General features: G+C 40.0%; 1 protein-coding gene across 1 annotated transcript in view; it reads right to left on the bottom strand.

The window, feature by feature from the left end:
- The window catches only part of FBXL17 (F-box and leucine rich repeat protein 17), a 204362-nt gene that overhangs the window by 60161 nt on the left and 117592 nt on the right, over nt 1-26609 (bottom strand). Inside the window, exon 7 of the mRNA XM_063129536.1 lies at nt 5652-5728. Coding sequence (XP_062985606.1) covers nt 5652-5728 — 77 coding nt within the window. The remainder of the gene's footprint in view (nt 1-5651; nt 5729-26609) is intronic.

Raw genomic sequence — 26609 nt, 5'->3', positions numbered from 1 at the left:
AAGGATTTTTTTTGGTATTGTTTTGTCTGTTTCTGGATAATGCTGACTGCAGATACTGTTTCTAAGCCCAAATAATTGAAAACTAAACTTCCTTTTCTTTACTACATTTTTTTTGGCCAACTGGCAAAAAACAAGCTATGTTTGGTACCTATGGGTGCAACAGCTTATCCTCCAATTTCTAACACTGGATATACTTGCAGTTATTTTTGAAATCTAACAAGCACATTTATACTTCCACTATGGGGAAAAATGTTTTTCCATCACTTCAAAATCTGAGTAAGTTTTACATCTCTAAGCTTACTTGATGTCATCTCATTTTATCCTAGCAACTCAGTGCGGTAAGGCATTTAGGGAGCAAAACAGTGACTGGGCCAAGGTCACCCAGCAAACATCTTGGCCGAGTGAGTTTAAACCCAGACCTCTCAGATCCAAGCCTTACACTTTCTCCACTATACTATACTATCCATTTTCTCTCCACTATACTGCATTAAATGTCCTTTTTTCTCTCTCCACTGTACTGTATTAAATGTCCATTTACTATATGTTCACATGTAGTCAGAATTAAAAGTTCACTAAGGATGGGGATGTCCAGTTTTACAGAGTCCTCTCTACAAAAGAAATCTACATTCCTAGATTTTATCATTTCCAGGACGGTATTCCCTCAAATCGAATACTGTTGAATCTATTTTCTTTATTACTGGAATTTGCAGATCTTCTGCTTGAGAAATTCTCTTTTTAATGTACTACAGCCCAAGTGGTTACATATTTATAGAAGCATTTCATATGAGCTCTTGGCATTTAGTAATTAGATGCAATGGGTTTCAGTATGTACAGTTAATAAATAAGCAAGAATAGGGAACTAGATGAAAGAGAATTGCAAATAAAGCAGGCCATTAACTTAGCTAGGTCAGAAAGATCCCTGACATTTCAGAAACTAGAATCATTCCACTTGACTTATGGAACAACTATAATACATACATTTAAATTACTTTGGAAACAATTTTTAAAGGCACTAAGTTGAGCTCTGTGATTTCAGGTCACGAAGATAAATGTCAACATCTGATAGTGCTTAGACCTGAACAGTAGGATTTCTGGATCACAACAACTGAGTGGCCTCAGGGCCACCTCACATGTTGCAAACAGCAGCAAAAAGCAGACACACAAATGCACTTGTGTTCATGCCTGTTGTTGCAGATTTAATATGCACCAAAGAAGTTTGCACTTTTTCTCAATTGGAGATCTTTTCTGTAAAGCAAATGTTGATAAGAGTGATATCAGAGAGTGAATATATTTTTAACTTCTGTAAACTAAAAGATGAACAGGATCTGCTCTTATCAAATCCAAGTCTACTTTTATATTTTATATTGTATCCAACTGTGTCATCCACGAGCAGAATGGACACTGCTGGCAGAACAGATTCCCCCCTTCCTCATTCAGTCCCCAAATCTGTTCCAGTGGATGGTGGGTGGAAGAGAACTTCCAGTCATGCACACATTATTAAAATCAGACAGCACCATAAATACAATCTCTCCAATAGAATCCCCACTCAGTTGTAGGCAAAGATAAACAAGTGATTGTTTTAAGGCCCACTTGAAGGTCTGAAATGATGGGGCCTGGCAGACATAAATTGGAACAGAGTTCTGCAAGTGGGGGACCACTTCCAAGAAGGCCATGTCCCTTGGACATGCCAGCCTAATTGATTTTACAGGCAAAGCTTCCAATGCTGATCTCAGAGTGCCAGAAAAGATAAAGGTTACATCCTTCAAATAATCTCAATCCACACCATTTAGGACTTTAAAACCAATACTAGTATTTTAAATGGGGCCCAGAAATACACTGGTAACCAGTACAACTAGTATATTATATGCATAACATGATCTGAATGCCTAGCACCTACCAATACAAGTGGCTGCATTTTATACAAGTTGAAATTTTATATTAAAAAGGATAGTTTGCAACAGAATATAAACAGGCTGCTTTTGTGGGTTAGCATTTTTGCCATTAGCCAGATCTGTTCATTTGTAAGACATAGGAAGTTGCCTTATACTGAGTCAGGCCAGTATAAGGCAACTTCCTAATACCATCTAGTTCAGTATTGTTGATACTGACTGCCAGTGGCTGTCCAGGGTTTCGGGCAGGATTCTTTCCTAGCCCTACCTGGAGATGCTGGGTAACCTCTTCTGCCGCATTCCCGAGTGACATCAACTGTGAGAGACCACAAAAAATTGCCATTCCCCTATGCAACACATCCCTAATTATATTTTAACTTCGATGGAAATGAATTCTAAGTTGTTTTGAGAGACAAATCGGGTTGAAAAGCAAGGTACAAATAAAATACCAGAAAATGAAGTAAATAATTCTTCAATTTTGATAATAAAAAATATTATTCTTTAAAAAAAACCTCCCCCCCAAAACAAAAATCTATTATATATTCAACTATCCGAATGAACGATAACTTAGTTTTAAAGAGGACAAAAGTCAGTATTTAATGCTTTATTGTGTATGTTTTCGACTACTTTTCCCCCATGTACTATCCAGGAGGCAAAACAAACCTTTGGAGCAGAGTGAAAATTCACTTTAGATGAAGGTAATGGATGCCTTTAAACAGGGAAACACAAAGTGAAGCACAATATATCAAGAATACTAGAATGTGAATGAGCACCTCAGAAATGATGGAGTGCAAATCATAGGTGGAGAGTCTTGGTCTAGTGATAAGCTAGTATTACTAAACACAGTTTCTTCTAACCATCTATTTTGCAGTATACTTATTTGGTTGGAAAAGAGGGCGGTCATAATGGGTGCAGTAAATCAATTTGCATGACAGAAAAATTAAAACTTTAGTTTACTGTCTGCCTCAAACAGAATATCCCTCATTATGTACTACAGGACAAAAAAGTTTATACTATTGAGGAATATGCTATTGCTGTAATTTTGCTCTCTGTATGGGGTTTTGAGATGCACACTGGCATTCCAAACTGACTTTTAAAGAAAATTGCCTGGAATTTTCATGACATCAGAAGTATTCTTAAAAGTTATTTAAAGAAAATTGATTTCTGATAGTTATGAATTACATATAGCACTGGCAGATGGTAGAAAATACTCTTTTTGCCTGAGTGATTGTTAAGAATACTGTCAACAAAGTTTGAATGTAACTTTCTTTTTTAAGGAGTGATTTATATGATTTACAATCTGTCTTGGATGACCATTATTTATCTGTCACTCTCGTTACCTTTGAAACTTCCAAATAAATGCTATGTTCCTGTCAGTCCTGCCAAGCTTATTTTACTCGAATTGGGTTCACTATATGGTCATCCATATTAGCACCATTCATTCAGAATGAACATTGAGATTTCTACTACACATAGAAAGTACTATTTGGCTTCCTGACAGCCTGTTTGAAAACCAATGCTCAACTAGAAAGTGTGCAAACTAATCCAATGGGACTTGGGACTGGTTCATACATCCTTTTTGTGCTGGTGAGCACATTTGGAATTTTGAGGAAGTGGCATCAGTACTCTCACAAAATAGCTGCCATGGGAGCATAAAATGGCTGCCACTGGTCATTAAATACAAACTTCCCATATAGCAAAGAGATGAGACCAAAACAAAAATAACTTGCCCAAGAACCTACATACAAGGTATAGGTGGGATCTGAACTCCAAAACACAAAACCACTCCTTTGAACTCAAATAAAGGTGGTGCTGGAGGGCAACCCTTCACTCTGCAGCATGCTAACTTCCCACTTTCAAAAAATAAATAAAATCATAAGAATTTTTTTAAAAATCAGGAGAAGCAGGGAGCCTGTTAGATCTCAAAGGCACATCGTTGGCAACAGGTTCTACAGTGAAAACCCTTGATGAACATCAAATTATAACTCATAACTGAATGTGTGAGATGACTCCACTGAAATGCTTTGGGATCTGAGGCTAAATGAAATTCTCTTGGCGCTGTTTCAACTATGGTGGCTCATTAACACACACTTATTCCCTGTGGAGGAAATTAATTAAGAGCTCTCACTTAAGATCACACAGGTGTATTCAACATGCAATGGTCCCTTAATTATTATATCATATTTAAAATCAATATAGTTAAAAGGGATGAATTCTTTTGTGCATCTCATGCATGCTTATGGGTGATGAAAGAATTCCAATGCTTTGTTTAACACTATTGTGAATATGGAAACAAAGAGTAGTATTTATTCTGGATTAATTACTATTGAGAATAAGGGTAATGTTCTATTTAAGAGATTTAGGATGGAGGTAGCATTAAGAACACAGTGGTCTAATTGAAAGGCGACAGTTGCAGTGACCCTCAAGTTTTATTAATATGAAGTAATTGTTACTAAATTGCTGGCACTCTTCTCAGCAATTCTAACATGAGCATTTCCCCCTTTCTATATTTTTAAAACTGTCATAGCCTCCATATATTCCTACACATTGTTTCTTTATTGTTTTAAAACATTTAATCGTGACAGTAATGACTTTGTTGTACAGTTGTTCGCAAAAGAGATAATTATCAATTCAACAACATCCAAGTAATTTTGTCCACAAGTAGCCAAGTATCTAGGGCTGGAGGTCAAGGATTTAAATGCTTATGTAAGTACTTCACTGTTCTGTGTCATTACATGGTGTAATATTCAGAATCATTAAAAAGTTGACAATACTTATTTAAATAGAACAGACTGAGAAACTTAAAGAAGACCACCATGCCATATCATAACTGCTGTTGACAGTTATGTCAATTTCAAAAGGATTTGCCAATAGCAAAATGCTATTCAGAAACATAAGCCCAAATCTTCCTTGAGGATGCAGAACTAGTTGCAAAGTATACTTTGAAATTGATGATAATATTATAAATTTGAGTATTTTATTAACATTTTAAATTACTCATGTGAATATTTTGGACATGGAGAAGAGAGCAACAGACATATATTCTGATAGCTTGTATCAAAATGCATTTTCATCACAATTTTGTTGTCTTCTATTAAATAAGGTTACTTCTTCCTTTAATTTCATTAAAATCAGCCCTATTTCTAAATACAGGCCAGGTTCCAAAATTTCACACAACTTGTTCCACGTATCCAAGAGAGCTATGTGATGCTAGAAGCAGCCAAAATAAGAATTCCAAAGATTTACCTGCTTATGAAGTTAACTGGGTTTACTAAACAACGGTTCAGTTCAGATATTACATCAAATCATGGTTAATGAAGCTTAGCTATGGTTAAGAGTGATATCTGAATTGATAAACCAGTTGTGGCTATTGCTCCATCCCTAGAAGTAATTGTAACTTGAGATAGATCCAGCTTTAATTATGGTTTGCTTGTACATTTGGGCAGCTCAAACCATGGTCTGGCAATTGAGTAATCTTCATTGCTTTCCTCTAATGTTACCATGTCTCCAAAAAGATATAATCTAAATCTCAAGAACATTTCAATATTTAATATTCACTATTCATTTCAGTAAGGATAACATTATTTGGTCCATCTTTTAAAACTATTTTAATGTAATACTTCATAGCATAACTGCTTTCAAATCACTTTTAAAGGTACAAATGTTACAAATAATGAATATTTATTCTACATTTTCAAAAATTCAACTATAAATAACTCTTCTTGAAGGCAGAAATAGTTTGTAAAAGTCAGTATTACATACCATAGTCTGTGATCTTACATGACACCAAGTACAGTTCTTTCAAGTTCCGTCCTTCTTTAGCAATGACCTCCACACATCTGGAATACATATAAATCTGGGTTTTAAAAGTGCTTATATATATATTTATAATATATTATAAATAAATATGTAAAGGCTACTGTACCTTTACAAATTCAGGAACTAACTGATATAAGTAAAATTTCAATTTATTATAGACATGTACAACTATTTCAAAGTACATTAGATTCTTACTTTTCAATTTAAATGAGTTTAGTAATTTTAATGGGCATCTTTGATGAAAAATAGATATTTAATAACATAACGGACTAGCATTAATGCATCCTGTCATTGTATCACTGTACTCTTAATTCTGAGATATTATATAAGTAGTTCAAACCAACAAAATGTTGAATAGAAACATTTCAGACAGAGATAGCCTAGCTACAGTTATCCATGCTCTGATAACCTCTCGTTTGGATTACTGCAATGCGTTATATGTGGGGCTGCCTTTGAAAACGGTCCAGAAACTTCAACTGGTACAAGACAGGGCAGCACGGTTACTAACAGGGACTGGCTGACAAGACCACATCACGCCAGTCCTTTTCCAGCTTCATTGGCAGCCAGTCCAGGTCCGGGCCCGATTCAAAGTGCTGGTATTAACATTTAAAGCCCTAAATGGCTTGGGGCCAGGCTATCTGAAGGAACGCCTCCTCCCATATGTACCTGCCCAGACCCTAAGGTCATCTTCAGGGGTCCTTCTCCACGAGCCCCTGCCAAAGGAAGTGAGGCAGGTGGCTACTAGGAGGAGGGCCTTCTCTGCTGTGGAACCGCGGCTGTGGAATGAGCTCCCTAAGGAGGTTCGCTTGGCACCTACATTATATGTTTTTAGACGCCAGGTGAAGACCTTTTTATTCTCCCAGCATTTTAACAGTCTATAAATAAATTTTAACTTGGTGTTTTAAATTTGTAATTTTGCATTGCTGCTGTCTTTATCTGATTGAGCTTTTATATTGTATTTTATATTACGGTTTTATACTGTTGTTTTATACTTTGAATGTTTTTAATTTTTGTGAACCGCCCAGAGAGCTCCGGCTATTGGGCGGTATAGAAATGTAATTAATAAAATAAATAAATAAATAAATAAATAGTAAATTTGGGACCTTGATTCAATCCTGGATATACAACTTGATTATTACAGATGTCAGAAAACAGCAGAGCATGTAATATCATCTACCACTTCAGCACAAATATTCAGCTACAGAATCATGCATGTATTAGAATGGAGATTTAAGTTGTAATGTTTTTGATGGTTTCTTACAGAATTATATAAATGCATTTTTAAAGAAAGGATTCTTTTCCGAAAACATATGAAAAAAACAAAAGCAAAAGTAAACTCAGACGTTAGGTTTTTATAATATAAACGATTTCTTCATTTTATACATTTCAGAAATTTAAACATTTGTGGTTTTCAAGAAAAACCATTATGAGTTTATTGTCAAAGTTATCAGCTTGAATTTAAAAGTGGCAACATGTATCATTAATCACTTATTTTATCATCTTTTGAGTTCTTTACAGAGTTTTTATTACTGTACCTTGAAAACTGCACAAGTACGTCTTTGGGCATGGCTAGATGGGGTGATATCCCAGTGATCGCCCCGGGATCATCCCTGTGCATCCACATGATGCACAGGGCATCCTGGGAGCAGAGAGGGATGATCCCTCCCTTAGCCTGGGATATCACCCTACAGTTTAGTTCCGATTTTTCTGCGGTCTCGGGATGATCCCAAGACCACGGAACGTGTGGCCTGCCATCACAGTTTTGTCCCAGCTCCTCGCGAGTAACCGTGAGGAGCTGGGACCCAGGCACAGAGCTCCTCAGGAGTGGGGGTGGGGTATGAAGAGCTGGAGGGTGTTTTGTTTTTTTAAAAAACAAAACTTACATTTTTTGCAGGAGTGCTCCTGCGCTTCTCTCGGATTAAAAATGGCAGCCGTGACGTCCTCTTCTCCCTGGGACATTGCTCACCGCATGTAGATTGGGGTGATGATATCGCTATCATAAAACCGTGGGACCATCGCCTTCCACTCCCCTTGTCTAGCCATGCCCTGCGTATAACTTTTTGATAACTGAACTGGCACATAAAAAGAAACAGGCAGCATTGCTCTCAATGCCAGAAACCTAGTTATAGACATATACTAAGCTACTCACATATGCTCTTTGTAACTAAAAATTATTCAATGTAAAACAAAACACCAGAGGTATTTCAAAATACCAGAGATATTTAAAGTTTTGCACAATATAGCTTTTCTCCTGGATCATCCCTCTAATGATATGAATTGTAGTCTAGTCACCGGAATATAGTACACTATATATTTACAAACAACTTTAACAGCAATGCAACTCAAATCCAGAGCAGTGAATACCAATATGTACTGTCACATGGGAAAACAGAGAAATTAAAATTATCACAAAGGTCATGTCTACACAAGCCATTAAATCCGGGCTCGTCTTGTGTGTGTCCCTGAGCATCCATATGACCCACAGGAATCCCGGGGGCAAGCAGAGACAGCCAAGGGCTTTCCGCGGGACATTGGGAACCGTGGAAAACTCAATGTTTCCCACGGGCCCAGGAGCATCCTGCAAATCATGGAAAGTGTTGCCGCCGCTCCTGCCTCTTCCTTTCCTCCCCACGTTTAGCAGGGCTCTGAAAATGGGCACGGAGCTGTAAGGGGAGGCTCCATGCCCATGGGGTGGGGGAGCGGGTTTGGGTTTTAAAAAACAATGTACTTTTGTAGTAGAGTGCAATTGTGCTCTGTCTCCCCTGTTTTAAAAAAATGGTGGCTGCAACTGTTGGGTTATTGTGCCAGAACTTTTCTCTCTCTGGAACTCTGTTTGTGCTCAGAAACAAACACACATCACGCAGGTCTTACACAGCAGAGCTGGTTTATTTCCTTCAGGCTTCTGTGCAGTTCAATTCAGATCAGTTCAGATCAGCACACTGAGGCATACACAGAGAGCAGTGATCAGAGAGCAGTGATCAGTAAGCAGTGATCAGATCCATTTTACACAAGTGAGAAACTATATACACATCTTACACAATTCTTATCTACATTACATACAGCTGTGATGAGGCTAACTTAGAATCTTGGCAAGGTTCCCAGAACAGCCTCTATCTCAAGGTAATTACCCACAGATAGTCTTTCTCTGTTTAACCCTGAGATAGCCATACACACACAATTTTAATGACTAAGCAAGTATTTCTTTTCATATACTTAACAGTCCTCCTCTTGCGCATGTTGTTTAAATTGTGTTACAATCTGAGACCCAGCTTTAAAAGCATCTCTTTGTGTTTTACCATTGATACTGGTTTTGTGAATAAATCAGCCAACATCATTTCAGATGGACAATATTCAAGCTTAATCCAGCCCTTCTGAATTATATCTTTCACATGAGAATAACGAACATCCACATGTTTAGTTCTTGGTTTACACTTTTCAGATGTAGCCATACTAATACATGCCTGATTATCCTCAAATATGGTTACTGGTGTCTCAATTTCCAACCTTAGATCAGCAAATAATTGTTTACACCACTCAATCTCATTACAAGCCAGAGATAAGCTGATATATTCTGCTTCTGCACTAGAGGTTGCTACACAATTTTGTTTTCTTGTATACGTTCCACCTGTCCTTTCTCATTTTGTTTTACTTTGAATACCCATTTTCAGGTAATGGCTTTACGACCTTCAGGTAAAGGTACTGGCTCCCACGTTTCATTTTTTTCCATTGCTCTGATTTCCTCTGACATTGCTTCATGCCAGCCCTGAGCTTCTGTAGGTTCCATCTCCTGAATTTCCTCAAATGAAGTAGGTTCATATGCTATCAGTAAAGCTCTATGAGAAACCTGTTTGCTTTGGTATTCATCTGAGTAACGAATTGGAGCTTTGCGTTCCCTTTCTGATCGTCTTGGCATAGTTACAGGCATAGTTTCCTCCTCTACAGTTTCTTCCCCCTCCCTCTCTTGCTGAGATTGTTCAGGAATTTCTTCTGTTTCTACAGCTTTCTGTTCTACAGGCAAACTTACATACTGTTTTGTTTCCTGCATTTGTTCATGAAAAACTACATCTCTGCTCACAATTACACTTTTGTGATATGGAGACCACAAACGATAGCCTTTTGTTTGTGTATCATATCCCAACAGTTTACATTCCAAACCTCTTTGAGCTAGCTTTCCTGGTCTGTTTTCTTTCTGAACATGAGCAAAACATTTACTTCCAAAAACCCTTATATGTGACACTCTAGGTTTTCTTTTGTAAAACATTTCATATGGGGTTTTTTCATGTACAGAGTGGTAAAGCCTGTTTAACAAATAATTTGAGGTGGACAAAGCTTCTGCCCAGAACAGATTAGACAATCCTGACTCTTTCAATAGAGCTCTTAACATGTTCTGCAAGGTTCTGTTTTTCCTTTCTGCAACTCCATTTTGAAATGGTGAATATGGAGCAGTAAGGTCATATTGTATACCCTCATCACTGAGGAATTTTTTAAATTGGTTGCTAAGAAATTCACCTCCCCGGTCCGTTCTTAGATTAGCTATAGGTTCTTTAAATCTATTTTTACTCCACTTAACAAAGGCTTTGAACTTTCCAAAAGTTTCACTCTTCTGTTTTAACACATACACAAATCCAAATCTACTGTAATCATCAACAATGGACAAGAAAAATCTGTTTCCTCCTTGACTTGTCTCAAAAGGACCTGCAAGATCTGCATGAATTAATTCAAAAATTCTTTTTGTTGTTCTCTCACTATGTTTTGGAATGTTTGACTTATGACACTTGGTTTCACTGCATACATTACATTCTACATAGTTAGAACATGGTTTGATTTTCACCCCTTCACACAATTCTGGAATCTTAGAAATTATTTTATAGTTAGCATGACCAAACCTTTTATGAGTTAAATGGATACACTCTTGGTGTGGTTTGCAATTGGCTATTGTTTTTGTTGTGACTTTGCTGGCTACAACTTCATTTTCTGTACAAGTATTAATCACATACAAAGAATCTTTCATTATTCCCTGCACACACACCTTGTTTCCCTGTTTTATAGTACAATTTTCTTCAGTAAAACAAACCTCATACCCCATTTCTGTTAACTGAAACACACTTAGAAGGTTTGTTTCTAATTCTGGTACATATAAAACACTTTGTAGTTCAACTCCCAGACAATCAAAATATACATTACCCACACCACAAATCTGGATTTTTGTTCCATTTGCAAGGGTAACACACTTTTGCTCTGAAGTAGAAGTTTCCAAGGTTACAAATGAAAGTTTGTCTTTTGCCATACTTATTGAAGCCCCAGAGTCCAAAAACCAAGGATTCATTGTCTCTTTGACTCTTGCTAGAAGACACTTCTTTGTTGATTCAGCTTCATTCATGTTGTTTTCTTCTCTCCACTTTGCTGTTGACTGCTTTTTCTTCTTGTTGTTGCAATCCCGCCTTAAGTGTCCTGTGGAACCACAGTTAAAGCATTTCCTTGCCTTTAATGCAGCCACCACGTCAGAAGATTTATGGCTTTGTTGAAATTCAGCCACAGGATGTTTAAAACTCTGTTGTTTTGAAGCTTGTCTTCTTTCATAGGTTTCCAGTAGTTTTCCAGCTACATACTCAAGGGTTAAATTTTTCTCCTCTTGACTTTCCATCATGGTGACAACCGCGTCGTACGATGAATCAAGACTTGACAAAATCACATAGACTTGGTGTATAGTTGTAAACTCCATCCCTCGTGCCCTGAGTTGATTGAAGATTTCTCTCATGCTTTTCAAATGGTTTGACATAGACTCCCCTAGTTTCAGCTTCATTCCATACAGCTTCCGGGTTAGAATTACTTTACTGCCCGCTGTTTCTCTTTGATATACAGCTTGTAGTGCATTCCAGCACTCTTTTGATGTATTCAAAAACTGAATGAAGGAAATTTGAGAGTCTTCCACAGCTAATGCAATAACTGCCATTGCTTTTGCATCGTCCTTAAACCATTTAGCATTCTGTGGATCTGCTCTATCTGGTGGATCCTCTGTGACTACATACCACAGTTCAGCCTGAATCAGATACATTTGCATTTTGTAAGACCATAATGCATAGTTAGAGTCATTCAGCTTTTCTAACAATTGATGCAAACCAGACATATTAGCTCCTGCCATTCCCTCTGCTTTAGGAATTGGTATCTCACCGTCCTCCTGCTCAGAGTCCTCCTCAGAGTCAGCCGACTGAGATTTTTCCTCACTTTGCAGCACTGGCTTTAGCTTGATGTCTTCCTCCATCAACAGTTTTCTTTTTTAGCAGACTCCTGGTTCTGGTTCTGATACTGCACCGTTCCCACCAAGTTCTGGTTCTTCTGCCTGGGTTAGGCTGGCGTAGGCTTCCTGGACTGGACTGGGCCCATAACCTTTGTTGGGTTATTGTGCCAGAACTTTTCTCTCTCTGGAACTCTGTTTGTGCTCAGAAACAAACACACATCACGCAGGTCTTACACAGCAGAGCTGGTTTATTTCCTTCAGGCTTCTGTGCAGTTCAATTCAGATCAGTTCAGATCAGCACACTGAGGCATACACAGAGAGCAGTGATCAGAGAGCAGTGATCAGTAAGCAGTGATCAGATCCATTTTACACAAGTGAGAAACTATATACACATCTTACACAATTCTTATCTACATTACATACAGCTGTGATGAGGCTAACTTAGAATCTTGGCAAGGTTCCCAGAACAGCCTCTATCTCAAGGTAATTACCCACAGATAGTCTTTCTCTGTTTAACCCTGAGATAGCCATACACACACAATTTTAATGACTAAGCAAGTATTTCTTTTCATATACTTAACAGCAACATCCTGTTTTCCTTCTGGGATGTCGCACAGCAGTCAAAATGCTGGGGGAGGATCGTGGAAGCAGGTAAATCCACGATCCTCCTCTTCCCTCCCTCCCTCTAAAGCCTTAGTTGTAGACATGCCCACAGACTTCTTTCCCTGCTAACTTTTGTTGGTAAACAAGATCAACACTTTCATTTTGTGTACATTTAAACACTTTAATAATTAGATTATGCTTATGTTTTTTTTCTTATGCAATGAACATACCAATTTAAATACTAAAGTATTTAATTTAAAAATCAAATTTACATTACAATTTGTTCACTTTTCTTAGGAAGTGTCTTCTAATACTGAGTGTTGAGTCAGGGTAAAGGTTAATTAATTAAACTGTGCAAACTACAAGCTATCAAAGGGGTTTAAAAGGGCCTTGAATTATGGAAAATAATTGTCTGCTCTACATACATACATCATTTTTATGTTTTTGGTCTACTTTGCAAAAGCCCGGAACATGGCATTAGTGACAATTGAAACAAACTAATGAGGAAATATGACTACAGAGCCTGCAAGAAAAGTGGTCCTTGGAGACCTTGTTACTGTTTGTGATGCACTTCAGCTAATAGAAGCTGCCAGCCACTAGTTTAGGACATTTCACTTTAAAGAACAGAGTTTCAATCACCTTAGAAGTATGAAAGGAAATGACTGCAATAGAGACATAGCCTGACGATATTCAGAATGAATATCAGAATAGTACTGACCAGATCACTATTGCATTTGAATGATATAAATATTTTTCTAAGCAGAATATGTTTCGCATAAACATCATGTAGGTAGATAGTACACAAGCATGAATATAATCAAGTCAAGAAAATATTATTCACAGTGGGCATGATCCAGACATAAGCACTTCTAAAAAATTAATGATTATAATGAAAAAAGAGCAAAGCTTATGTAGAACACTATAAATTAATTATTTAAATGTGTTTAATTTTGATTGGCTCACACCCATAATGTTTATTCATCACATGTTTATCCCATCATTCCTCTAATGGAATTCTAGGTGGCATACAGAGTGCATGACCCAGCTCTCCCCCAGTTTAAGTGATCGCTATCCTTTACGTTGGCTCTCAAAAGAGAATTCGATAGCTAAACTCTACGAACAAGGATATAGATATTGTTGCTAATATTTGGACACATGGCACGTATCCCCTGCCCCCCAACTGTGAACGGAATGGTTTAAAATAACAATCTAATGAAAAGCTCTGTATTGTACTAAGTACTGAAAGTAGCCAGAAAACAAACAAGAACAACAAATGCAAAGAAAGCAACAAGCTAAGTTTTTTTTATTTAATGTAAGTGATTTTTGAAATTTATGAATGGTTCAGTGAATATAAATTCTACAAAGACAGTTACTCCCCCAAATATGTGTAGAACTGGAGATTTGTTTATGACTAGACCACATATGGAAAATGTCTGTCTTGTTTTTACAACCTTTTCCCCAACAATACACAGGTAACTGGATCCAGACTTAGTCATACTTCAAGTAGACCCATAAAAAAAATGAATAGGATGAATTAGTCATGACTAACTTAAGCCCCATGTATTTCAATAGGCCTGCTCCAGGGGTATGAACTTTAGGCCCACCATTTTGATTACCTCTCTTTTTTCCCTGCATCCTCATTGGTTCTGCTGTTCTATTTTTATACTTCTTCCTACTTCTTTTGACTTTCTGTTTCTAATCTTCTTGTTAGATCATGTCTTCTCTCTGATCAATCCTATAGCCTTCCCTTTTATATTTTGGCACTTCAGCAATATCCTTCCCTTTTACTTTAGCAATTCCATTCTCTTGATATCCCTGCTGTTTAAACTTATAATAATCTTTTTAAACTTCTTAAAATTTACTTTGTCCTGTATGTTTTTTTCTAATTCAACTCCCCTTTTTATAGCTCAGTGCTTCGTTTCCTGTTCTCAACATTCCTCACTCTCCCACCCTAACTTTCCCCATATATATTGCCTATTTCAGCATATAAAGTAGTAGACAGGGACCATTTCTTAACCACCTTCATTTTTGATGGAATTAATGTTGTGCGCTTCAGTGCACAACATTACTGCCATCTCTTCACTTTAAATTTAAAAAGAATGCTGGGCCCAAGACTTCAAGTGAATTTTATAGAACATTTTTCAAGGTAAGAATTAGGAAAGCCTGGTCCTGCTATTGGACATATCGATGTGCATTGGGAAAAACTGCTTCATTCATTAACTATAGGAACTTTATTTATTTATATAATATGCTTTCTTTTCCCAAAAAGTGTCTTTTGCAGGTATTACATAGTCACACTTTTGAAGCTTTTCCTAAATCAAATTCCTCTTTCAAACAACACACTTTGAAATGCTTTCTGTACCTTTACACCTACTGTGCCTAATCTGATCGATCCCCTCGCTGCCTGTCCTGCTACAGTCCTCCTGCCTGAGCAGCGGTGCTGTTTCACCATTCATTATATCGCAGCAGTGGCTACAAGGAGTGAAACTCTTCAAAACCCTGCACAATTACAACCAGGGCATGGGAAATCCTATGTGCACTTCAGTAATTGCACTAGTAAATAACTGTACAAAGAAACCCTTGGGGGATTGAAGAATTAGGACCAGACTTCACATACAGCCTTCCTCTATAGGGAGGCACCTGATCCACCTTACAAACCTTGTGCCATTATACCCATATGGACAAGCCACTGTTTCACACTGGCCCTATCTCGATAAACAGTAAAAAACAAAGCAAAACAAGACACACCTAATGCTGCTTGCCCTTTTGCTGAAGTGTCCAACTATGAAGCAGTGAATAGGAGGAAAACGGCTCCCCAAAGAAGCACTAATGCACTACATTAATATACTGTAAAAGAGCAGCAAGGGGAGGCAGCAGATGATGTTTGGTCCTGATCCTGCAAACCTCCAAGGATTTATTTGTGCCACCCCCTTTTGGTGCCCCCAGGATTTTCCCTCCCATAGGTATAATGGCACAGGGTTTTTAAGGTAGATCAGGTGCCTCCCTATAGAGAGAGGCTGTGTTTGAAGACCGGTCCCAAGGGTTTATTTGTACCCATTCACTGCTTTGCAGTTGGGCATTTCAGCAATTGGGCAAGCGGCATTAAAGGAAGGTTTTCCATTTTTTTTAACTGCATATTGACATAGTATGACAAGGAGTCATTTTTTCCTTGCATCCATTAGAGTGTGGCAACAACTTGAATTTCCAGTGATTTAACCCATGGTGCCTGACAGATGACATGATAACCCACAGTGGGTTAAATAACCCAGTCTGGAGACGGTGGGTTATCACAGGGGTTATTTTGGGGTAAAAAAATAATAATTTAAGCTACCATGGGTTAAAAAAAAATCCTGCCAGATGACATGATAATTAATGCATGATGGGTTAAATAATCCACAATGGGATTATTTAACCCATTGTTATTTAACCCATCACGTGTTATTGTCTCATTCGAATGCAGCCTCTAGCTTGTAAATCAAAGTGGTTCACACTGCAACAATCAGAAAAAAACCATATAAAGTTGTACCATTTAAAAAAGGAATACTATGGAGACATTTATTTTGCTTTTTAAAAATGAATGAATTCTGTTGTGGAAATACACATACACACAAAAATAAAGCTTAAAACTGGTTACAACATTTAATTTTATATAAATCTGCTGATTCAGTTTCCATGTCACATACACTCAATTTCAAATACCGAGATCATCATAATCAGACGCTTGAGACCTACCTGGGAGAAACAAGTTCATGTTTTAGTTTCAAATCACTGTGGAACAGTTTTTCCTTAAGGAGTCCTAAAACTCCTTAAGGCTATATTTTAATTCCTATGCTGGGGCTGCCAGTTGCAACAAAAGCTAGCAAATGCCTGCCATAATATGTTGCTTTTCTTTTCCAGCTCTGTCAACTAGAGTCTAGTGCAACAATATACTTCCTACTGTGACAATGACTTAAGTTCTCACTAGAGATCCCTCATGCTTTTCAACATCTACATGAAACCACTGGGAGAGGTTACTGGAGAGGTGGGCATCATCATGCGGTTGATGCCCAGTTGCTGAGCGGATGACATTCAGCTGATGACACTCAGCTCTACATCTCCTTTTCATCAAAATCAGGTGAGGTAGGTGATGTTCTGAGCCAGTGCTTGGGCAGGGCAATGGACTGGATGAGGGACAATAAACTGAGATTCCATCCAGACAAGATGAAGATACTTGTTGTGTGTGGCTCATTTGTCTGGTTTTAAGTGGTGTTCAGTCTGTTCAGAAGAGGATTACATTCCTCTGAAAAGAGCAGCTTTGTAGTTTGGGTGTGCTCTTAGACCATCATTGATGGCTCTGAATTTCTTTTATCTGTTTAGGCTGAATATCAACAACGTGGTCACAGATACCTTTTGACAGTTATTCATGTTCTAATTATTGCAATATGTCATAGGTAGAGTTGCCTTTTTAAATGGTCTGGAAAATCCAGTGAGTCCAAAATAGGGCAGCTAGACTGCCAACCGGTACTGGCAGATGTGATCACATTCTGCCACTACTTTGCCATCTGCGTTGCCTACCAGTTCATTTCTGGGCCCAATTCAAAGAGCTGGTTTTAACCTTTAAAGCCTTAAACAGTTTGAAACAAGGTTACCTAAAGGAGTGTCTCCTCCCATATCTACTGGACCCTAAGGTCATCATCTGAGTCCCTCAAGGTGCCTAAACCAAATCAGAAGCACTGCCGTACTACAAAAACTACTAGGAAGTGTTTTTGTAAATACACATTGCATGGGATATTTAGCTGCAAATGTGTTTTTTCAGGAAAACATTGAACTGTTTTTTTTCCTAATGCAAATTAGACTAATTTTCAGTTTCTATCGGAAATGGTTTTGATGGCCTAGAATGATCAAATTTAGTGTGTTTATTTTATTTGTATTTAGCAAAGAAAACTACAAAAAGTATCCCCTGTTAATTTTTGTCCCAATACACCACAAGCATTTGATGTGAAATATTTGCGAAAAAACATTAAAGTTCACTTAGGACACAATCCTATGCATGTTTAGACATAAAAGAAATCCTGCAACTCCCAGGACTCCCCAGACAGTTGGGAAATACTGGGAGTTGTAGGAGTTCTTTTCTGTCTAACGATGCATAGGGCTGTGACCTAAATGTTATATTATGCAGACATTTTTACTGTAATACTTGCAAATCTGAAAGACAATTACTTCCCTTCCATTGTTTAAATTTAAGAATAAAATAAATGAAACTGATGACACTGATACATTTTAACATCCCAAGGAACTGTGCACGACCTGCTGACAATCACTCATCTATTGCAACAGAATTTAAATCTCTTCCATTGATGTGTTTGCAGCAACTTCACTTTCCCTGTTGCTCTCTATTCTATTTCACACCAAGACATATATGTATTTCAGTGACATTTATGTATCCTCTCACTTAGTTGAAAAATATTGATTTCAACTTTGAAACTTCCAAACTTACCAAATATTGTATTTGCAATTATCATCCATTCATGTTACTAATAAATTTATGAAATGAAAATTTCCACTGAAAAAACTAAATTCCATTTTGGATTTTTTTCCAACCCATATCACTGACTGCATCATTTTAGAAAGATCACTCTTCTGTTATTAAAGCCACGTGTTCTTCTCTGTGTGTACATGTGTAAATCTACAATTAAAATTCTTTTAGCTGCAACAAACTAAAAACTAAGAGATAAATAATTAGCTTCTGCCAGATTCTGTCCATTACATTTTCTGGAACAATCTTCTTCCTGAGTTAGTAGGAATTTATCATGATCTCTGCAACCTTGTGATTTAGTAGCTCAGGGTTGGATCTTTGAAAACAGCTCATGTAAGGTCATAATTTGTTGGACCCATGGACACATTTGGAATTTCAATAAAATGCCATGGGCACCATTACAAAATGGCTGCCATTGCAGTCGCAGCAAATCACAAAATTTACTACTGAAATAAAAATACCTATTCCATTGAAAGGCAAAAAGCACAAAACCACAGTTTTCTGCTCCAGCTGGGCACCTATTTCACAGAAAGACAAACTGGAAAAGATAAATGGCAAGTTACTTCTTCAGGAACCTGACTGCAAGGCAGAGGGCGGGGGTGGTGGTCTGATTTCCAATTGTCAGACCCCATTTCACAGAAGATGCTCAGCCAACCACAGAAAGGCAAAACATGAACCCCACAAAAAATCCACAAGCGTCCTAAAATTCCACCAACACCCCCCACAAAACCCAAAAACATAGAAACAAAGGCAAAACACACAGACCCCCAATAACCCCCTGGAACAAAGGAAAGCTTTCTCTTTCACGCAAACACACATCCCACAACAAAATTAAAAACAAACAAACCCAGAAGAACACCACAGCCAAAAAAACCAGGTAAAAACACCTGATAGACAAAACAACTCCAACTTGCTCTCCCCACCCCGTTTAAGGCTTTTTAGGCATAAGATCATAAGAAGAGCTATGCTGGATCAGACCAAGGGTCCATCTAGACCAGCATTCTGTTCACAAAGTGGCCAACCAGCTGTCAACGGGAAACTAGTGGCTGGGCTCTCTGAAAAGGAAAGTACTTTGGCTTTGGAGATGGGCCTTTAATTGGCCTACCCAGAAGTGCAATTAAAGAAAATACCAAGATGTTACCAGTACCAAGACACAATAGTAATGATTTAACTAATCTTTGGAGAGTAATAGTAAATACATACAGCCAATAGTTTATCACTACAGGAAAAAATGCAGGTTGCTTACCTGTAACTGTAGTTCTTTGAGTGGTCATCTATGCATTCACACATATGGGCTTTGCGCCTGCGCAGAGACCGAACCGGAACCTACTATAGCTGAGTGGAACGTTTTTGGTGGGAACCCCTCCCCCACGCTACCACGCATGTCCATGGGGTTCTCACCCTTACCTCAGTTTACAGGAGTCTGACATTGTGCCCCCATAAACATGAGTGTAAAATAAAATAAAGTACATTCCACATATAACTGTGTCCTTTGTAAATTTCACACCACCAAGTGGGGATGGTGGGCGGGTTGTGTGAATGCATAGATGACCACTCGAAGAACTACAGTTACAGGTAAGCAACCTGCATTTCTTCTTTGTGGTCTCTATGCATCACACATATGGGCGAGTAGCAAGCTGACATACCTTTGGAGGTGGGTTGGTGCATCATCTGAAGATCTCCGAGAGCAGTGTCCTTCCAAACGAGCAGTCTTGTCTCGCACGGGTGTCCAAACTGTAGTGCTTGACAAACGTGGATGGAGTGGACCCCGTTGCGGCTCTACAGACTTCTGTCAATGGAACACGTCTACTGAAGGCAACAGATGTTGAGACGGCTCTAGTAGAATGAGCTGTCACAGGCTTTAAGAGGTCTAATTTAGAGAGAGAGTAGGCAAGTTCAATTGTCTCTACAATCCAGCGTGACAGTCGCTGGCATGAAACAGGGAGTCCTTTAGAAGGCTCTCCATAACAAATAAACAATTGATTTGTTTTTCTAAAAACCTGTGTCCTAGCCTTGTAAAAGGCAAGAGCTCTCCTTACATCCAGTGTATGTAACGAAGACTCGACAAGTGTTGTAGGATTCGGGAAGAAAGCCGGTAGAGTGATATGCTGGAACAGATGAAAAGTTGACACTACCTTAGGCAGGAAGGTAGGGTCTGTGCGTAACACAACCTTATCCTTGTGAAAAATAGTGTAGGGAGCATCTATTCTGAGAGCTCTAAGCTCACTTGCACGCCTTGCCGACGTAATGGCCACTAAAAAGACAGTCTTGAATGTCAGGAGTCTAAGGTCTATTGAGGCCATAGGCTCGAAAGGTCTCCTTGTCAGTGATTGTAGTACGACTGACAGGCTCCATGGTGGAACGATACACTTTACTGTCGGTATCGTATTCTTAAGTCCCTTTAGGAATTTTCTGGCTGTTGAATGTGTAAAGGGTGAAAAACCATCCATGCCACGATGATAGGCCGTAATAGCAGCTAAGTGGACTCTGATTGATGTGAGTTTGAGTCCCTGCTGATAAAGTGTTAATAAGTATTGAAGAATCAGTGATACAGGGCAAGATTCCGATGGTTGATTTTTCTCTAAGGCAAACTTTTGGAATCTTTGCCACTTCGCCATGTAAGACTTCCTTGTTGAAGGCTTTAGTGAAGCCAACAATATATGGTCCACAGTTAAGTTTTCGATATGAGGGGAGGAGTGGATGATATTCTCCACGCCGTCATCTTGAGGGTCGACAGATTTGCGTGTCGAACCCTGCCCTGGTGTCGAGACAGTATCGACGGTATCGACGGGAGTCTGATGTAATTCCCGTTCGACAGTCGAAGGGCGTGGGAGAACCACGTCTGTCGAGGCCACCACAGTGTGATGAGGATGCAATCCGACCTGTCCATCTGGATCTTGGATAGTACCTTCGTTAACAGTGGAAACGGTGGGATGATGTAGAGGAGATCCCCTTTCCAGGTTCTGGTGAAAGCGTCTCCCAGAGAGTGCTTTCCTCTTCCTGCTCTGCTGCAGAACTTGAGACAGGCTGCGTTCTCTTCGGTAGCGAAGACATCGACAGCAGGGCGGCCCCAGTACCAAAAGAGATCGTCCCCGACTTCGGCATCGAGCTCCCATTCGTGATCGACGTGGAAGGACCTGCTGAGGGAGTCCGCAATGGTGTTCTCCTTCCCCGCTACATGGATCGCCGTCAGGTAAGTGTTTCTCTTTATGCACCAGTTCCAAATTCTGAGTGCCGATCGGTTCAGGGTGTGTGATCTTGTTCCACCCTGTCTGTTGATGTATGCCACTACCGTAGTGTTGTCCGTCGCGATCAGGACGTTCCGGCCTTCGATGATTTGTGCGAAGGTCTTTATTGCATTCTCCATCGCTAAAAGCTCTAGGTGGTTGATATGATGTTCTCTCTGAGAAGGAGGCCAGTGGCCTTGAGCAGTGAGGGAGTCGTAGTGTGCTCCCCATCCGGTCAAAGAGGCATCCGTCGTGATCGTTATCAAAGGTGTTTCTTGTTGGAACGGAACCCCCTCTAGAAGAGTCGCCATCGAAAACCACCATTTCAGGGATGCTCTTACTTGCTTCGGGATCGACAGGTAAGTTCGTCGGGCATCGCGTCGGAGATTGAACGTTCTTAGAAACCAAGCCTGCAAGATCCTCATTCTGAGTCTTGCAAACCTGATGACTGCGGTAGTCGCTGCCATTAGACCTAATAGCCTCTGGATCGTCCATGCCGAAACCTTTTGACGGCTTTCGGTAGCGATGGCTAAATCCTGAAGAGTGTGTGCTCTGGTCGAGGGCAGATATGCCCTCCCGTCTGGAGACAATAGGGTTACCCCTATAAAGTCCAGCTTCTGATGTGGAGTCAAGATGGATTTCTCCTCGTTGACCCATAGGCCTAACGAGTCCAACAGGTTGAGGGTGGTTAGTATGTCGATCTGGAGCGTGTAACTGTTGTTCGCTACCAGAAGCCAATCGTCTAAGTACGGGTATACATAAATTCCTTTTTGCCGTAGGTGGGCGCACACCACCGCCATCATTTTCGTGAAGACCCTCGGTGCCATGGCAAGCCCGAAGGGAAGAACGGTGAACTGGAACTGGGACGTACCGATTGAAAACCGCAGGTAAGTTTGATGCGACTTCCTGATGGAGATATGGAAGTACGCGTCCTTCAGATCCACCACAGCGAACCAAACCCCTTTGTGTAGGAGTTGCAGAATAGAAGTAACCGTTGTCATACGGAACTTCTTCGGGGTGATGTAATTGTTTAACTGCCTTAAGTCCATGATCGGTCGAAGACCTCCATCCTTCTTCGGGACCGTGAAGTAGCGTGAAAAAACCCCCCGGTTGACCTCCTCTGCGGGTACGGGAGAGATGGCTCCCTTCGCTAACAGGGTTTGCACCTCGAGAAGCAGAGGAGGGGATGGCGCTGTTACTTTCACCCCCGAAGAAGGAGGGAGGACGTTGAGCTCGATGGCATACCCCGAGTTGATGATAGTGAGCACCCAAGAGTCCGATGTTATTGACTCCCATTGATGGTAATATGGTGCTAGGTGGTTCGCAAAAGGTAGTGGATCTGGGATGGAAGAGTCAAACCCGCTGCTTCTTAGTGAAGTCGGGCTGGCACTTGTCTTGTTGAAAACGACTTTGGTATGGCCGTTTTCGTTGGAGTTGTTGCTGCTGCCTCGGTTGTTGAAATTGAGGGCAATGTTGTTGTTGCTGCTGCTGAACAGGTGGTCTTGAGCAGCGCTTAGGCCTATACTGTGGAGGTGGGGGAGCAAAACCCATCTTCTTTGCCGTAGTACGGGCTTTATAAATGGTGTCCAACGTTTCGTCGGTCTTGGAGTTAAACAAGCCCTCGCCATCGAAGGGCATGTTTTCAATCCTGGCCTTCGTTTCATAGGTTAAGTTCGCTGATCTTAACCAGGCGTGCCTCCTCAACGATACTGCCCCCATCATGTTTTTGGAGTGGCAGTCGACCTGATGTCTGTTTTGCTATCGTTGAAGCCTCTGCCTGAAACACTCTTGCCAACTCTCTTTTGTCCTCTGGGAGATAGTCACATAGTGACCCTACTTTCTCCCAGAGGAAGAGTTGGTAGCGAGCCATGGTTGCCTGGTATGTAGAGGCCCTGATACCAAGGGACGCAGAAGAATAGATCCTCCTTCCTGTAATGTCCAATTTCCTGCCCTCCTTGTCTACCGGAGCAGAATGGGGCTTCTGCGACTGACCCTGGGCGGACTCAACCACAATCGAATTAGGTTTTGGGTGTTGAGTAAGGAAAGCAGCATCCCCCTCCTGGATGCGGTAGAGAGTTTCCAATCTCCTCGATGTGGCCTGTGTGGACGCAGGGGTTTTCCAGGAAAGCTGTGCCGTCTGTTTCAGGGCCGGAGGGAGAGGAATAGCTACTGCAGCGTTAGTCTTAGTTTGAAAAACGTCATAAATAGGGTCTTCGACCGGCTCATCGGGTTGTTGTATATCCAACCCCAGCGCTTGAGACATTCTCCGCATATGTTCTGAGAATCTTCCCATGTCGTCAGAGGGTGAAGCAGGGTCTTGTGAATGCAGAGCATCCTCTGGCAACGGTACTGAAGGGGTAACTGAAACCCTAGAATCGGTATCAGATGGGTAACCATCCTCGGGAGAAGACACAGTAACGATCTGGAGCTGCTGTTGTTCGAGCTCCGATTGCTCCTGATGGGTCGGTACCGTAGCGGTCGCTGTCGGTATGGAAGTGCTATGGCGTCGATGAGTTGGAGCTGGCGAAGGGTGGCGCGATGGAGGGACCAGCGGGATCTGAAGGACCCTTGAAGTCGGAGGAGGCTGGGCATAGTAAGCTTCCAGTGCGTATTGGTAATCCCTATCCTGTGGGAAATATCTGTGTGGACGATAATAATCCCAGTCATAGTATTCAAGTCTGGGCTGGGACTCAGAGTATTGGGAGGTTCTATCCCACTCCTGTCTTGGTCTTTCTACGACCACCGGTCTGGGGGACGGCTGCGTAATAGGCTCCTCCATTTCTAAAGCTTGCGGTGGATCTCGCACTGACGCTACCAAGGCTGAATCTCTAATTTCGCCCTCTGAAAGACTCTGTGGACATCTCGGTATCGAAGGTTGGTCAGACGTCGGTCTCGACTGAGGTCTCGGTATCAAGACAGTTGCTGGGACCGTCGGTACCGAAGGAGCTGTCTGAATAGGCCTAGAGGGCCGAGGGGACGTTTTGGAGTGTTTTTCTCCGTCCCTCTTCTTCTTCTTCTTCTTCTTCTCGATGGCCGAAGAAGATTTAGGAGTCCGGGCCTTCTTCGTGATTTTTCTGGCCGCGGAACTCGCTAATGACCGCCCAGGCGTTAGGGGTATCAGTGCCCTATTGTTCGCGCTGGTATTATCGCACTCCTTTGTGCTGCGGTCTGGAACGGACTTTTTCGGTGCCGTTTTATCCATTTCGGCCTGAGTTGGCTTTGAAATTGTGGGGTCTGTAGCTCTGAGAGCCTTTTCCCACAGAATAGCGCATAAACGATCTGTTCTGTTTTTTCTCGTTTGCTTAGTAAAGGCCATATAATGATGGCAAGATTCCACCTTGTGGCTTTCGCCTAAGCAGATAACACACAAAGAGTGTCCGTCGGTAGGGGGAAGTTTTGCCCCACACCTAACACATTTTCGAAAAGGCGCCTTCACTGCCATGCGGCTTCAGGAGAGAAGATAAGAAGATAAGAGGAGAATATAGTTGAAATAGTAGAGATTTGAAGGATTTTAAGAGAAGGTAGAAGAAAAAAACGCTAGAGGTTGGTTCTACAGGTCTAGGCACAATGGTGGACGACGAAGAACTGAGGTAAGGGCGGGAACCCCATGGACATGCGCGGTAGCGTGGGGGAGGGGTTCCCGCCAAAAACGTTCCACTCAGCTATAGTAGGTTCCGGTTCGGTCTGCGCAGGCGCAAAGCCCATATGTGTGATGCATAGAGACCACGATGAAGAACCTTTCTTTCTATTGTTAAGGTAAATTTCTAGGAATACAAGTACAAATTACAGATTGGGTTTCTTTTACAATATTCCTGCAGTTCTCTGCCAGTAGTGGCAATTATAGCTCTACAGAGTGTCGTTATTTCTTTTATTAAAATAATACGCAATACTGCACACATACTTCTGTTTATATACCTTATAACATATTTAGCAATATGCTGAAATTATGTTTTACATTTTTAAATTTTTGTTGTTGTTCTGAATCTTTACAACTTACATTGGTTGCTTTCAATGGATTGGATCTAGCTTTCATTCCATCAGTGGTTTTTAGCTTGTTGATGGTTTCATACATTTTTAGCTTTGTACATTATTTATTGTTTTATACTGTTTTGATTTTATCTGTACTCTGTGCTGAGATCCCAATGATATAGAGTCGGATACAAATGTTTAAATAAATAAATAAATAAATAAATAAATAAAATAAAAGTGGAGTTCTGCTTGGAGTGCTCCTCCCAGAAATGGGCAGAGTGGGTGGGTTGGGAAGCGACCTTCACCAATTCTTCAATATATTAATGATGTTCTTTTGCCCTACACAGATGTAGCCTCAGCTAGAGCAGAAGCACTTACATATAACATAAAAGTTGAAATCAATTATTTTAAATTACCAAAGATCTGTACTAAGGCCCAAAGTTGACTAATTATATAGATAAGGACATACATAACTAAAATTCAGTAACTATACTTTACTTATTACAGGGTAAAACATTTGTATTTATTCGTATGTAAATTATACCTACATTTCATGATAAAAGGAAACAATTTATTTTACCAATTTTCCCTATTTTCTATCTTCCTTTTTCTTAATTTTTTTTTACATATTGTGATTTTAAGCTTTCGTGTTACACTCCTGACCTTCATCACTATTTCTGTGCCACCAAATATTTTGCAGCTGTTAACTGACTTCACACTAGTTCTTTCCCCCCCTCTTTTCACCATCAAAATAATTATCCAATTGTCCTAACAAAATTACCAAACAGTTGTGAGATATTGATTAGTGGATCTTTAATAATATCATGGAACTCACTTCCTTCCCCAAAATATTTATTGTTGACCACTCCCACCATGTAATCAGCTGTTAACGAACCACATCTCTAATATTTATCTACACTATTCAGGTAAATTTTACTTAAATGATAAGGAGTTAAATACCATAGGTACAAAGGTTTATAATTATTTTCTCTTATATTAATATACAGCAATAATGCAAGATTTTGGGTATACATTTCTATCAGCCCGATCTATAATTTGATGATTAAAAATATTCTCCCATTTTCATTAAAAACTTATGCCTGGCTGTGTTTCTAGAAGAAATAAATCTGAAGCTTAATTTGTAGATTTATTTATGTACATTAAAAGTCCAATTGTTATTAAAGTTTACTAAAGGGGATGGATCCAGATTGAGACCATGGTGTGGGAGAGCTGGCTTTCATTCTTTATCCCTGCTGCAACCCCAATCCAGATCAGGGCTCCCATGGTTGCTATTTGCTCTAGAAAAAAGTTGCTAGTAGTGCCAAGGTCAGCACCCCTTCTGAGGCAAA

The sequence above is a fragment of the Elgaria multicarinata genome, chromosome 6 (genome assembly GCF_023053635.1).
Source record: "Elgaria multicarinata webbii isolate HBS135686 ecotype San Diego chromosome 6, rElgMul1.1.pri, whole genome shotgun sequence".
In the NCBI taxonomy this organism is placed as follows: Eukaryota; Metazoa; Chordata; class Lepidosauria; order Squamata; family Anguidae; genus Elgaria; species Elgaria multicarinata.
This window is presented reverse-complemented; position numbering and strand designations above follow the sequence as displayed.